We start from the raw sequence: 14419 nt of genomic DNA, 5'->3' as shown, positions 1-14419 counted from the left end.
TTCTAGAGGCTCACCGCTTAACTCAAGTATTTTCACTGTAGTTCCCTGATAAAAAATTCAAGAGTGAAGGGATTTGCACGTGCAGATGCAAATACACACTGATGAGTCAGGGTAACATCTTTTCTGTAAATATATAAGTTAGTTTAGGCATTGACATAAACTGTTTAGCTAATAGATTTTTCTCCTCTGCAATGTGGGTTTAGCCATCATTTCAGTAACATGTTACAAAAAACACAGCTGTGCTCAGTGGCTGGCGTTTCCCCTGCTTCTTCCTTATGGCTGTCTTCTCCTCTTGCCCCAGGGCTGACTGAACAGGGTCTATCCGATGCTGATGAAACAACACTTCTTCTAGTGATCTCTAAGAGCTCGAAGTTGGGGGTAGATAGCCAGAGATAGGAAGAGCCCATTTCTGAGAACCTCCCCAGGGCCTTCCGCTTGCCAACATTGTTTCCTGTGCTGATGTAAAGATAGCAAGGATGAGAAAGGTTGGCTTTTGTTAAGTTGGGCCTTGTGGGCCCTTTTTAACTAAGCTGCTGTTTTCCTGGTCTCTTTGTGCCCCACCCACCCATGTAGAGGGCCAGTGTATGGGTGGCCCCAGAGGGAATACAAACCAGAGACGATGTCATGTCTTAGGTCCTAGGTTTGGGGTTAGCTGACCCCAGAGCAGAACTTCTGGTTCAACATCTCCTTCAGTCCTTTCCTACTTTGCCAGCATCCTCCTGGGACCCGAACCTGGCGCAGGCCTCCGTGTGGCCGAACAGCACGTATGTTAGCACCTCTGCAGCCTTGGCCTCCATTGATCAGCTTCGGGGTATGTTTTAGAAACGAAGCCCTGCCTGTGTCCCTGTGAAGTCTAACCATACCAGACTGCTCTCCCAGTGGCAGTGAGCAGATGCAAGCCTGCCTCCTATGCTGCAAGTTCCCTCTAAAGGGAAGTAGTTTGTAGACTATAGAGGAACCCCTCTACAGTGATGGCAGAAGCTAGGAGCTAGGATTGGCTTTTTGTCACTCTTTTGAAATACTTTCTGAAAAACCATCTGGTTTTATTTGGAAGAAGTTAGTTCACATCCCAACAACTTTCTAGGTCTGACCGTCAGCAGAGTCAGGCATGTTTTATTACCACTGGCCTCTAGGGAACAGGGTTAAAAACTCAGATGTGGGTCCTGCCAGCCCTTCTGGGGAGCACTAAACCCTATCTGTACCATGCTGTGAACCATGTGCCAACCCGGAAGCACTTGCTGACTTACATTGCTGGCTACTCAGTCATTTTTAAGTTAGAAGAAACTCCAAATGACAACAATCCTCAGGGGGCCCGAAATTGGGGTTTTGGATTTGTGGACATTCATATTAAGTATAAGATACTAAGTATAACAAAGGCCTCTTCAAGTGGATGTTTTCAGTTTTGTTAGCAGATGGTAGGTAATACTTAGGACTCTTTCTCCAGAAGGAGTTAAAAAAAAAAAAAAAATAGCAGAGCTTATCTCCTACCAGTCTTCAAAGGAAGGGCAAGTCATTGCTTGGTATTAGCTTTGGCTTTAAACATGAAGCCTTCCCTGTGTTGGGCACGCATCCAGGCCAGTGTCAGTGTCCTACCTGGGGCCCATATGGCCCCGCCAGTAAGGAGTACAATGTGACAGGAGGCATTTGCCTCCCACACCTCCCACCCAGGCTATGGGAGAGAAGCTGTTTTCATTGCTGTGACAGAAGTTAGGATAGGAACTTAAAACTGTACCTTCCCTTGCTGGGAAGCACAGGAAAACCACGAGAAAGGTAAGAGTGACACTCAGATACAGTAATGCCAAGTGCTTCATGGGAAAGTTCACTTACATAATTATCTAACGTATTTGAGCTAGAAGATAAAGGTAAAGTAAATCATAGCTAACTGCTGTCTTCCTTGGGGGGGGGAGTAAGGGGGATACACTTGCTCTGTCTAGAGGCGCTGAAAGCCTACCGGTGTAGTGAAAAGGTAAAAACGAACTCAGCCTTTCACGGGGACTTTCAGGAGACCTTTAAAGGGTGGCAGCCAATAAGCCTTCTGGTGGCAAACACTATCCTCATAGAGATGCAGGAACTCAGGAACTGCCTTTCTCTTCAACTGCACAAGAGGAGAGTGGACTGAGGGGCCCTCTCCAGGTCCAGTGTGATGGTCCTTGCAGTGGTAAGGAAGGGATACAGGATGTGATTGAGTAGAACTATCGGGTGATGCTGAGTTTCACGGTGAACTTGCCTTACCGTGAGAAGAGTTTGAAAACGAACAAGAACATCTGTGGGAAGACCACCAGGCTCTCCAGGGGCTGCTGCCTTCCCGTTAGACCTCTAGACTAGTAGGCTGTGATTCTGAGAGCTGTCCAGCCCTCTCCTCTCCCCCCCATAGCTAATAGTTCCACCCCATGGTGAGGATCCTAAGGCCCATGGGCTTACCTCAGCAGGCCCAGTCTCATCCCTTCTCATGAAAATCCTTTTCTGATTCAGTAGGGGGAGGGAAGGAGCTGAGGGCTCCCTTATACCCAAGTCATGGGTTTTGACTAGTCTACTTTATTGCTAATATACCTCTGTTCCCAGGAGCTACTGGAGTACTGAGTGTTGGGAAAATACTGTGAATTAAGGTAATGTTTTTCCTATGAGAAATGGAAGTCTATTTTTATACCGATGTTACTGAGTGGTGAACTGAGTACTAAAGTGTTGAAATGGAATCTAAGAAGGAATGGGCAGCTTTATAGTTTGACAGCAGCTGAGGCGCTTGGAGGTGCCCTGTCCATGACAGTGTACTGAAACCTGAGCACAGACTCTGGTGTATTTTTTCAGCAGCACTGGTTGGCCTGGGAAGGATGAGATGGGCACCAACCTTGGGTGAAGCTCCAGGACAGAGGTGGTACATGCCATCTCTCCATGACTGCTCCCTCTTGGTCAAGGGAGAGGGTGGGAATGGGAGGTGGCTTTCTACCTGGCACTTTAATTCACTGTAGCGGCTGGAAGTTGGGTGATGTTGTACATTTAGAAAAGGAGTAGGAATTTCCTGGTGCTATAGAGAAACGAAGATGGGAGAAATAAAACTCTGCTTTCGTCTCTTTAGAACTTAGTCTAGAATTTCAACATGGCCCCGGCTCTTAGAACCATGTTGACTTCACTTCTGAAAGGTTTACAGCAGAGGTTTCTTTACATTTGTAACAGGTGCCTGCCTAGTCTAACGGTGAGTTTACTTTGCTTCCAAATGATGCTGGGGCTTATGGGGGTAGAATAGGGTTTTATAAATTGTGCATAGATGGAATTTCAAAGTGAAAAGCCCATACAGAGCAAATATATTTAACCGACATTGTATCTGGGTAAATTAAGCAAGGATATATAAAAGTTAGGAAAACGAACTTGGTGTTTGCTGTGTCCACATCAAGCCATCAGAAATGGGGGATTCTGGGCTCCTGAACTGCCAGCATGAGTGGCTTCTGGGACTTGGGATGGAGGTAAACAAAAACAACTTTCTTGATTTGTCCAAAACTTGCTGGCTAAATTTTTGTGTAAGTCTGGAATATAATCCTTTCCTGAAAATGAAATAGTTGTAACCAAGAAAATCTGTTTTCCTAGTTGTTTTTTTCCTTTTCTTTTTAAAACATAAGTGTCCCTGTTGCCTTAAATGTAAAAACCTATTTTGAGTAATAACCCCAGCCTAAGAGTTATAGCAATAAGAGACCCTAATCTATTTTTGTTTCAAGTCTTTACCTCATATGACAAAGTCAGAAGGGTAATTGGTAAGTTTTGCTCTGGGTACTACTGCAGAGCGCTGTATCCTCTCTCTGTCTCCAGTTGTGTATTTACAGACCTGAAGAAAGCTGGACTTAACCCTGAGGCTAAGTGTAAATGTTTCTTGAATTGATTCTTTCTGTGGTACAAGTGACACCTGTGTATAGCCTATCTGTATATATCTGAACCAAGTTATGTGCAGAGGTTGATAATAACTATATTTACAAAAAAGCCCCAATTTTTACAATTAAAGTTCCCATTTTAACATGAGCCTGTGTGCTGTGATCCTTTACCAAGTAGCTTTTGATAGGAGGACCGAGGACGGCTCAACCTGTGAGCAGAGCCCAAGGGCTGACTGCAGCTCTTACTACAGGGATGAGGACAGACAGACACTGGGGAGCTGCAGCCAGGCCTTTGAGAGACCGGGGTTGGATAAACACTCTCCAGGTGATGGAAACTGAAGTCAAAGAACCAGGACTGTGTGCCCTTGATCCCCACAGGAAACTTCTAAACTCAAGAGATTTCCGAAACAAAATCGCTTCTCTAATCAGAATTGTATGTGGCATTATATAGTGATACGTATGCACATGTTTATTTATACTCTAAAACTTTTATTTCAGTTTTTTGTTTGGGAGAGTGAACTGTAACACTGGTTGCAAAGCTAGGGTCCTATTTTCTAAGTGGGATGGCCATATCTAATAGTGCCGTTTATAAGAACTAATGTTTTTATAATTGTTTTTAAAGTTCTAAAGGTGTCAGTTGCTTGTATAAAGGCCTGGAGGTGACACCCCCCCGCCCCCACCATGATCCGCTCTGCAGAGCTGAGCATCTGCATACCTGTTGTTAAATGTGGGCATTTTATGGATGTCCAAAGAACAAAGCAATAGACAATGAAACCCAAGTCCTTAGAGGAAACTAGGGAGTAAAACCTCCCCCTCCCCGAGACAGGGTTTCTCTGTGTAACAGCCTTGGCTGTGCTGGGACTAAAGTCATGTGCCGCCACTGCCCAGCATGTGAGCAAAATTCTTAAAGTGGGCCCAATATTCTTTCCAAACCTCATGGCAGTTATGGTTAGAATCTGCGGCTACACACAGTGTTTTAAGAACGAATGCTAGATTCTATACTGGTCCTTCATGCTCTTACAGAAGCACAGTCTTTTATTTCCATATAACATAGCAGCCCCTTCCCCTCCACAGCTGGCACAGGGTAAGTGATTTACCCTCATCTCCAGACTCATCTGTTTGCTGCTGTTAATGCAGAACGCTTATCACCACCACAAGCATACAGAACTAAACAGGCAAGCCTTACGTTTTGTGGTCTTCAGTTATGGGCTTTTTTGTAGGTACTGTCTATTTACTCCATTCATGCATTGACTTTACTTCAGTGGGACATGTGGGTGGGTATATTACTGTCTTTACATTTAAATTTTATCTTCCTGAAGTTTCTGCTACTAAAGGTGTCACCTTCCCTTTCACAATGACAAGGGCTCAAACCAAATTCATACAGAGCAGGCCTTCTGGAGTTCAGGGGCTTCTCGGCATGAGCAAAGGAAATGCCCATGCTAGTATTAAAAGTAAATGATACTGGGGCTGGAGAGATGGCTCAGCGGTTAGGACCCAGGTTCAATTCCCAGCACCCACATGGCACCTCATAAACTGTCTGTGACTCCAAGATCTGACACCCTCACACAGATATATATGTAGGCAAAACACCAATGCACATAAAATAAAATTTTAAAACAATGTAAAAAAAAAAAACCAAATAAATGGTACTAATGACCTGATAGGAACTCCTTCTATAAAATCAAATGTTTTTAGTTCTCAGCTTGCAACAGACTAGAGGAAGATCTAATCAGATTGTTCGTCAAGAGATCATTATTGTAATGCAGTAGTATACTTTTTCCCCACTAATGTCAAAGCAATTAAAAAATTATGTTATAATTCTTACTCCCATCTTCTTTCTGGGCTCATAAATAATAAAAAATGAAAAAGGAATATAACTGATACTGGATATCCTTGTTTCACCAGAATTATTTATATATTGGATAAATGAACTAGTTACAAACAAGAACATTCTAATAACAATTTTTGACTACCAAACACCTACTTACTGCTTCAAATAACTCTAATAATATATGCCAATAATTGTTAAAATAGTTGTTCTGTAATGAGTTAGCCTGTAAGTTATTTAGACTTATATTTTTTGCTGAGGAAAAGCAATTGGTAAAAAATGCCAAGCATAAAAATAAACTATGATAAGAATCCCTTTGCTGACACAGTGGTTTAGAGATGTGCCCAAGGGAGAAAAAAAAATTTAAATATTTCAAATAGTGAAGAGTTACTTTACTGGTTTATTTATATAAATAAATGAGGGATGCATTTAAATTACACTGGGTATGTTTAAAAGAATGATGCGGCACTTTTTATTTGTAAACAACAGCATTCACACAATACCAGAAAGCACACTGACAAGTGTGTAACTTCCCATGAAAAACGACAGATGTCAACATGAATACGTGATTTTTAAAAAATACATATACATTTGGGAAAGTCCGAGTTTATGAAGTAGTTTTAAAATACTTCCTCCAGGTCTGGTTGGTTGACCTGGGAAGCAGGCTTTTAAATGGAGATTCCAGCCAGATTGAGTTACACGGTGTTGGGGTGGGTCCCAGGTCAGTTAGTTTCACCGTGCGCCTCAGTTGTGCACATGCAGACTAACAATGAAGAAGCACTGGTTTGCTCTTTCAACAGCATAGTATGATAGCCATGGCTGAAGAGGGAACAACCTCACATCTGCTTTCCAGATGGAGACCAGCCAAAGCGGAGATCTCGGAGGAACAGCACCCATGAGAGAGCCCGGAAAGAGGGAGAGGCACCTGAAGAAGGCAGCTGCTTCCCCTGGATGCCCTAGGACGGTCAGAAAACTGGAGCAGTAGCTTAGTCTACACATTCCACTCCACTGTGGGGCAATCAGAAAATCCCAGTCCTTTCCAACTCACTGAGTGCAAGAACTTCCTTGACCCAGCCTGAGCACGGCACTATGTCAGAGGGATCAACTACCCCAGCACAAGGAAAGCATGGGTAACAACGCTGATCGCCAGCTGGGTGACAGGGTCTGTACACGGGGAAGCACTACAGGAGGAGGGGCAGGAGTACTTGCCATGAAAATTCCCTTGGGTTCCTGTGACAACAACACTCTGGGGACAGATGAAGCACACCCGTTCCCTTGTGGTCCCACTGGTGGCTCGAAGTGCAGCCTGCGAGCGCCAGGCTGCTGACGGGTCACTGGGATGCACTTTGCAGCATCTGCTCTCTCTTCCTTGGGTCACAGAAGAAGTGCAGTTTCCGGGGCAGTAGTTTCACCTCCACAGGCATGGCTTCATATTCCTCGCTGTCAATGCTGAAGGAGCCCTCAGTTCCCTGGAGAGAGGAGGGGGTTCTGAATGCACCTCTGTAACCACTTAAGGAAGCATCTCTGCTGAGGGCCCGATCTAACAAAATCTCCCAGTGCTGAATGGTCCCAGAAATATCTCAGTTTTCTCTCCAGTCCATGAAAATGTTTTTTTCTTTTTTAAAACTTGTATCTCAAAAAACATTTTGGAGCTTGAATGAGGTTAAAATTTTAAAATATTTATCAAAAGGCACCAGGTGGTGGTGGTGCACACCTTTAATCCCAGCACTCGGGAGGCAGAGGCAGGCAGGACTCTGAGTTCAAGGACAGCCTGGTCTACAGCGCTAAACTTCAAAGCTATACAGAGAAACCCTGTCTCAAAAAGAAAAAAAAAATTATCAAAAGGCAAGAGCCCTTCCATATTATACATGTATGAAACTGTCAAAGAACTAACATGATAAATAAGCAAGGATATCCATTGGGAAAAAATTTGATGAATGTGTAACCTAGGGCCGGGGACTATAATCCTTCTAAGCTAAAAGCAAAAACGACAGCTAATTCTCATGTGAGGGACGTTGTGTCCACCAACTCATTTTCATTATTCCCCAAGCCTTGCTGGGCTTTAGACTTGGATGTGCCAACACTAGCATCATTACAGACTCTGGAGCCCTGCCATAACTCATTTAATCCAGCATCTGCTCCATGAAACCATGGTGGCAGCACATGTGGACACCTCCTATCTGCCTGCAGTTTCAATGCAATACAGCAACAGCATGGCCATTGCTCTTCAGAGACCTGGAGTACATCTTTCCTGCAGCAGTAGCAATCAAAGTACTTTCAATTCATGTGTCTTCACTTTTTATTCCTACTTCGAAAGGTTGTTATTCTAAGTGTAGCACACAACAGCAAACTTTAAGGAAAAAAAGAAAATCCACTGTTTACCAGCTAGAAAACTGCTCAGATAATACTGTTGTAAACATCTTTTGCATTATTGGCATGAAGAAGCAAAAGTCAGGGGACCCGAGGGTCACTTTGAGGGAAAAGCTTGGCTTAGAGACTCGAAGTTCTCAGAGGCCTGCTCCCAATCAGTAATTTAGAAGCTTCTGCCTCTCTTCTTTACCTCAGACCTGATAATGAGTTTGCCAAACAGAAGGCGCCTAAATGGCAGTCAGTGTGGAAGGAGGAAGGAGAAAATGGAGGGACAGACAGACCAAGCCCAAACAGCGGCCGGCCCAGCTTACCTCAGGAAGGAGCAGAGTGCAGTGACTGGCCTGAAGACACTCGGTACCAGCTGCGCGCAGGCCAGGGTCTCTCACCTTCTTACTTCTGTTAGCGTAGGAAAAGCAAAGTCAGACCTTTGATGGCAACTGCACTAGACTGCAGAAAAGCCCGTCTCCCCGTGAGGGCAAGTGAGAGAGACTAGGACACGACAAATTTTCCCTATGACTCTTGTCTAGTGTTGTGATATGTTCTGGAGCGAGCAGACTGATTCTCTTGCGGTAGAGAACTGCATAAAGCTGACGCTATGTTTCTCTCAGTTGTCCTTTAGTTTTAAATGGTTCTGCATCTATCTAGTTCTTAAATTGTTAATCTCAAATTTAAAAATTAGAATGTCATTAAATCCTTTGAGAAATGCATCAAACTTCTGTGATCCTTTATTAAGGACAAAGTCGTGTTATTCTAGTTTAGGGTAGATATTTCTTTAATCTCTATAAACAGTCTTAGACGTTTTTCTGATAAATCTCCATGTGTAATGGCCTACTTAGCACATTTACCTTTACTAAATGGCCTTGGAGTAAAGCAATCAGGCACTAACATATTTGACCTCAATGCATATGTACCCCATTTGGCTAGTTAGGATAAATAGGAAAGAATAGAAACAGGAGTTTAAGGCCAGCTTGAGCTATTTGGAGAGTTAAAGGCAAGCTTGGGCTGTAAGAGACCCTGTCTCAAAAAAAAAAAAAAAAAAAAAAAAGTCTATTATCTATTGTTATTTGGAAACAGCAATTCTTTTGTGTATGGAATTGTCATCAGAGTTTTAAAAGCAGCTTCACCATGTTCCATTAAGATATTCAGTGGACACATGAATTACACAAATTCACTTCCCTTAAGGACCAAAAGGAAACTTGCTGATAAGAATGTGAATATAATGCCATCTAACTTAAGAGATACGGTGGGGTTTTTCGTTTGGGTGTCAGTTTTATAAAGGAGGTTTGAATATGGCTGCCACCACTAGCCAGAATCACTTAAGATACTGTGTGATTTGTGCACACTGTAGAAGGGACGGCCTTTTTCCTTCTTCCCTTTACTATACAGCGAGAATAATCAAAGGCTACAAGGAGCCATTCAGCGTCTGAAGAATTTGTATCAAAGACGAGAACAACACAGACTAATGAAAGCCACTCCGCTGCCTACGCTGGAATAGATAATGACGCAGCCATGGAGACACAGCTGCAAGAGCAGCAATGTCCAATCCCTAAATGGGCACGAGAGGGAGCACCAGGACAATGCAAAGGCAGCTGAGCAGATTCCTGTTGGCATGGGAACACACAGCTCCTTAGATACTTGGAAGACGTCTGGAGGGTTTACAGAATTCTCAGCCAATGATGTTCCAGCTGAGGCAAGACTTAACAAATCAGGCAGGACTCTGAAGAGTCTACTGGATTAGAAAAGGGGAAGCCTGGGAAATGTCCAGGTATGCAGTGTCCTTTCAAGTTTGTCCTTGATGTTCTGGGAACAGGAAGGCGAGATGAATGGCATGCACAGTAAAAGATACTGGGAAGTGAAGCTCAATGTCAAAAGCCTCCTTGAGACTAACAAGAGACGGTGGACATAATATCCTTTCGTTTTACAGATGGGAAAGGATTCAGACAAGTCGATGACCTTAGAGTCCCAAGACCAGTGAGGAGCCAATCAAGCTCTTGGCCTGAAACTAGAGTCCTGGACTATGCCTGAAACACTGAATTCTTTAATTTCAATTGAAAGGCAGACTGTTACATTGTGCTTTTCCCAAAATGAGCAGAGGCAAAAGTACACAGGCACCAGACATGCCAGCTCTATTATAAAAAAGAATTCCCAAACAGACAGACGAGGCTTTTACCAGGTCTCCATCTTAAGTAGACAGCCCACTCTGAACAGAAAGGTTTGACGACACAAGTTATCTCATGAAGCTCCATTCCCCAAAGGCCAGGCACTTACCCTATGGTTATGAAATCCCCTTTGCTGACAGTGTCAGGCTCAATGAAAATGTTCATAAAGTCTTCTTTGCTCTGCAAAGATTAAGAATGTGAATGTTAAGACTTGAAAACTGGGCTAATGCAGCTGTCACCCACAGGTGCCCGTGTTCTTTAAAACGCTCTAAATGCAAACGTGATAGGCAATCAGAGTAGAAAACAGCAACCTATTTATTCCCCAGTAAGAGTTGTAAAACGTGGTTCTATCCATAAAGACGCTGAAAGACTGATCTACAAGGAAGTGCTGTGGAAAGAGTCATGATTTCCGTGCCCTCCTCAGTTTGCTACTAGTCATTAGCACCACACACCTAGCCTTCGTGTAGGCTTCTTGGAGGAGTTCGAACACGTAGGCCCAGGAGAACACACACAAGCCTCTGAGAGCCCCTGCTAGAGGTTCAAACGTATCACGAAGCACATCTCTCAACCAGGAATTACAAACCCATGTTCTGACATGATGACTGCTCAGAGTTCACATTTCATTCAACTACCTACCGAGTGCCAGCCAAATTTCTTTAATCCCGCAGAACGTTTGGGTTACATCATTGAACAAAACCCACAAGGAGCTTTGCCCACAAAGAACTTACATTTTTACTGTTGGGAGTGCAAGGATTAGATAGAATAAAACAGTGTATTTCTGAATACAGTAGAAAAGAGGTATATTAGAAGTACATCAGAATATATTACAAAATATCATAAATAAACAAGCCTCAGGTGATATTGGTGGCAGTAACTTTTTTAAATATTTGTTATTTTTATTTTACATGTGTTTTGCCTGCTTGTATGTATGCCCATACACTATAAGCGTTCAGGATGTCCATGGAGGTCAGAAGAGGGTGTCAGATCCCCTGGAACTGGAATTAAATGATGGTGAGCCACTGTGTGGGTGCTGGGAATTGAGCCTGAGTCCTCTGAAGACCTGGGTCTTCTGGAAAAGTAGAAAGTGTTCTTCTACTATGGAGCCATCTCTCCAGCCCCAGTGAGTAATGTTTTAAAGAGAGGACAGGCGAGAAGGTGACTCTGATAAGAAGCCCAGGAGGTGAACAAGAAGACATGTATTCATCTAGAGCAGCAGGTTTCAAATCACGGGTATCCCAGGAGGGTTGGTTAACATCAGGATCCTGTTTGCATCTGTGGCTAAAAGTTAATTTTAAAAAGAGACTCAGACTCTGCTATCATTCTCAGAGTATCTAGCTCAGGGGCCTGCTGTAAAGCTCAAGAATTTTTATTTCAAACAATATCCAGGTAATCTATGCTGCCAATCTAAAGACCATACTTTGAAAACCACTATTCTAGGAACAAGCCATCCATACAAAGGGAAGTACCTAAGCAGAGGCTTTCAGGTGGGGGCCTGAAATGAAATGTACAGAGAACAGCAAAGAAATCCACATGTCTGAGCAGACTGAGTGGCAGATGAAGATAGAGGAGAAGGGAGCATCTTGTTGGGTAGGGCTCTGTAGACTACTTTAAGGAATGTGTCTTTTAGGTTGAGTGAAATGGAGAGCCGCTGGAGGGTTCCAAGGAGGGTAATGTTATGGCTTTTGGTAACAGGGTCACTCTGTCTGCTGGTGCTAAGAATTGAGACAGGGGTCTAACTGCAGAGGCAGGCAGTGAGCCAGTAAAGAACATTACAGAGAAATGATCAGGAGCAGCAAAGGTTCAGCAGATGCCAGGACAGTGATACGGGCCAATGATGGGACATGGCATTGGGAGCTGGCAGGGAGGACGAGAGAAACGATCTAGCCACCAGGTCTAATTAACAGCACAGGGGATAAAGGGAAAGAAAACAGGCATATCTAAACTTGCAGCAGGGCAGCACAGCCTGTTCCAGCTAGAATGGACACCAACATGTGTTTTCTGTTAAGGGCCAGCGAGAGGTATCAGAAGTCTCTATGACTGCCACCAGATTCTGCTGTGTACCACGTAAAAGCAGCCATGCAGTACTTAATATATTAGTGTTTGCATTCCAATAGAATCCACAAAACTTGAATTCTGTGTGATTGCATCTGTTCAAAATGTAACAACACCCTAGCTTGAAGGCAGCTGGCCAGGTGTGCTTGTGGTCATCCTCTGCTGACAGCCGCCCTTCAGCTTTGTTAGAGGCACAGTTAGGTTACCTGGAAATGGTGACTGCAAGTTGGTCTCCAGATTTTGCTAGAGGAAATGTCAGCCTGGATCAGACTAATTTTGTCCCATTACCAAGGAAATGCCTTTTTAAGAATCAACACCCCAGCTCTGACAATTTTCACCTTCACCCGGTGGGAACACACTTCTTGGTCCTATTATGTGACTGAATCTCTCATGACTGAGCCTGTTTCTTGTGAGGAGTTATTTCTTCAACTCAGGTGGCTTCTCATATACATATATCCGTGAAAATACAGACGAAGGCTACAGAGATCTGTGGATCCCTGTCTCACCCCTCAAGGCAGCTTTCTTTTACTTTGCCCTGATCTCCTGAATTCTCAAAGATGCCTTCCCTGAGGAGACTGTGGACCCCTGGTAAGCCCTGCCTCCATGCAGCGGCCTCTGTCAAGCAGGAGGCTGGGGCAGACTTAAGGCACACCTCACCTGAGTGCCCTCTCTCTGGAACCCCTGCCCTATGCTGTTTGCTTCTTGCCAGTGTCTGCCAACAGTTACTTCACAGATTTTGATCAGTGTTTAATGTACAAAGGTAAACCTATTGCTTGCTCTGTACCTTGGCCAATAGTCTCATATCCATTCAAAACTCAACTCATATTGGCAGATTCGGTGAGAAGCTTATTGTTTTAAGGGATGATGAAAAGATACTTGATAGAATTTAATGTCTAAGAAATTTAAAGTTAATAAAACTCTTAGCAAACCTAGCAAGTTTTCTTTATTAGGAACTTCCTTATCTAATAAAAAGTATCAAAAAAATTACATCACATTCAAGCACAAAGCAAAGGCTCCCGTAAGCAACACTCTGTCCAGCACCACTGAAGTCCTCACAGGGTGGTGAGGAAAGGCAGAGGATTGTAACGATAAAGGAAGAGACAGAGCTGTCACTGTTTGCTGTCGATAGAGCAAAATCTATAGCAGGTCTAAAAGAACCCATAGGCGAACATAATTAATAAGAATTTAATTAGGATGCTGATTCAGCATACACACACACACACACACACACACACACACACATCAATTTAATGTCTGTCTTTTTAGTCAGTTAGAGAATGAAGTTTTAAGAGATATATTGATTAGTATCAAAAGTAAGATAACCAGCAATAGGCAAATACTATAGAGAAAACCATAAAATTTCATTGAGAGATACTGAAGACCTCAGTAAATGAACAGATACATCACACTGATATGCCAGAAGGGTCAATACTATAGAAATGCCATTTCTCCTCAAATTGATCTACATGTACAATGCAACCTTATAAAACTTTTATGAGGAACCTAATAAACATTCTAAAGTATTTATAGAAATCATGGGGCTGAAGAGATGGCTCAGGAGATAGGAGCACTTGCTGCTCTTCCAGAGGAGCTGAGTTCGGTTCCCAGCACCCTCTTTGGGTGGCTTGTTGTTGTTGGTATTTTATCTTTTGTTTCGGGGGGCCCACCACCCAGCTCCCAAATAAATCACACATGGAGGCTTATTCTTACTTATAAATGCCCAGCCTTAGCTTGGGTTGGTTTCTAGCTAGCTTTCCTTAACTTTAAATTATTCTGTCTACCTTTTGCCTCTGGGCTTTTCCTGTTCTCTTATTTCTGTAAATCTTACCTTTACTCCATGGCTTGCTGTGTAGCTGGGTGGCTGGCTCCTGGAGTTCTCCTCCTTCTCTGGCTGCTAGATTTATCTCTTCTCCCAGATCTCTCCTCTATATATTCTCTCTGCCTGCCAACCCCACCTATCCTCTCTCTTGCCTTGCTATTGGCCAGTTCTTTGTTAGACCATCAGGTGTTTTAGACAGGCAAAGTATCACAGCTTCACAGAGTTAAACAAATGTACCATAAACAAAAGTAACACACCTTAAAATATTCCACTACAGTGGCTCACAACCACCTGTCCAGCTCTAGGAGAAAAGACGGGCGGCCCCAACAACTGG

At 43.4% G+C, this 14419-nt stretch overlaps 1 protein-coding gene across 1 annotated transcript in view; it reads right to left on the bottom strand.

Annotated features, from left to right (window-relative positions):
• Positions 1-6133: 6133 nt before the first annotated feature.
• Agk (acylglycerol kinase) overlaps positions 6134-14419 on the bottom strand; it is an 86368-nt gene continuing 78082 nt past the window's right edge. The window contains exons 14-16 of the mRNA XM_059257626.1: positions 10324-10394; positions 8367-8451; positions 6134-7154 (exon numbers count right to left, since the gene is read on the bottom strand). Coding sequence (XP_059113609.1) covers positions 7017-7154; positions 8367-8451; positions 10324-10394 — 294 coding nt within the window. The 3' untranslated portion in view covers positions 6134-7016. The remainder of the gene's footprint in view (positions 7155-8366; positions 8452-10323; positions 10395-14419) is intronic.

This window comes from Peromyscus eremicus, chromosome 3 (assembly GCF_949786415.1).
Source record: "Peromyscus eremicus chromosome 3, PerEre_H2_v1, whole genome shotgun sequence".
Classification (NCBI taxonomy): Eukaryota; Metazoa; Chordata; class Mammalia; order Rodentia; family Cricetidae; genus Peromyscus; species Peromyscus eremicus.
Note: the sequence above shows the minus strand (reverse complement) of the source record. Positions and strands in the feature narration are given on the sequence as shown.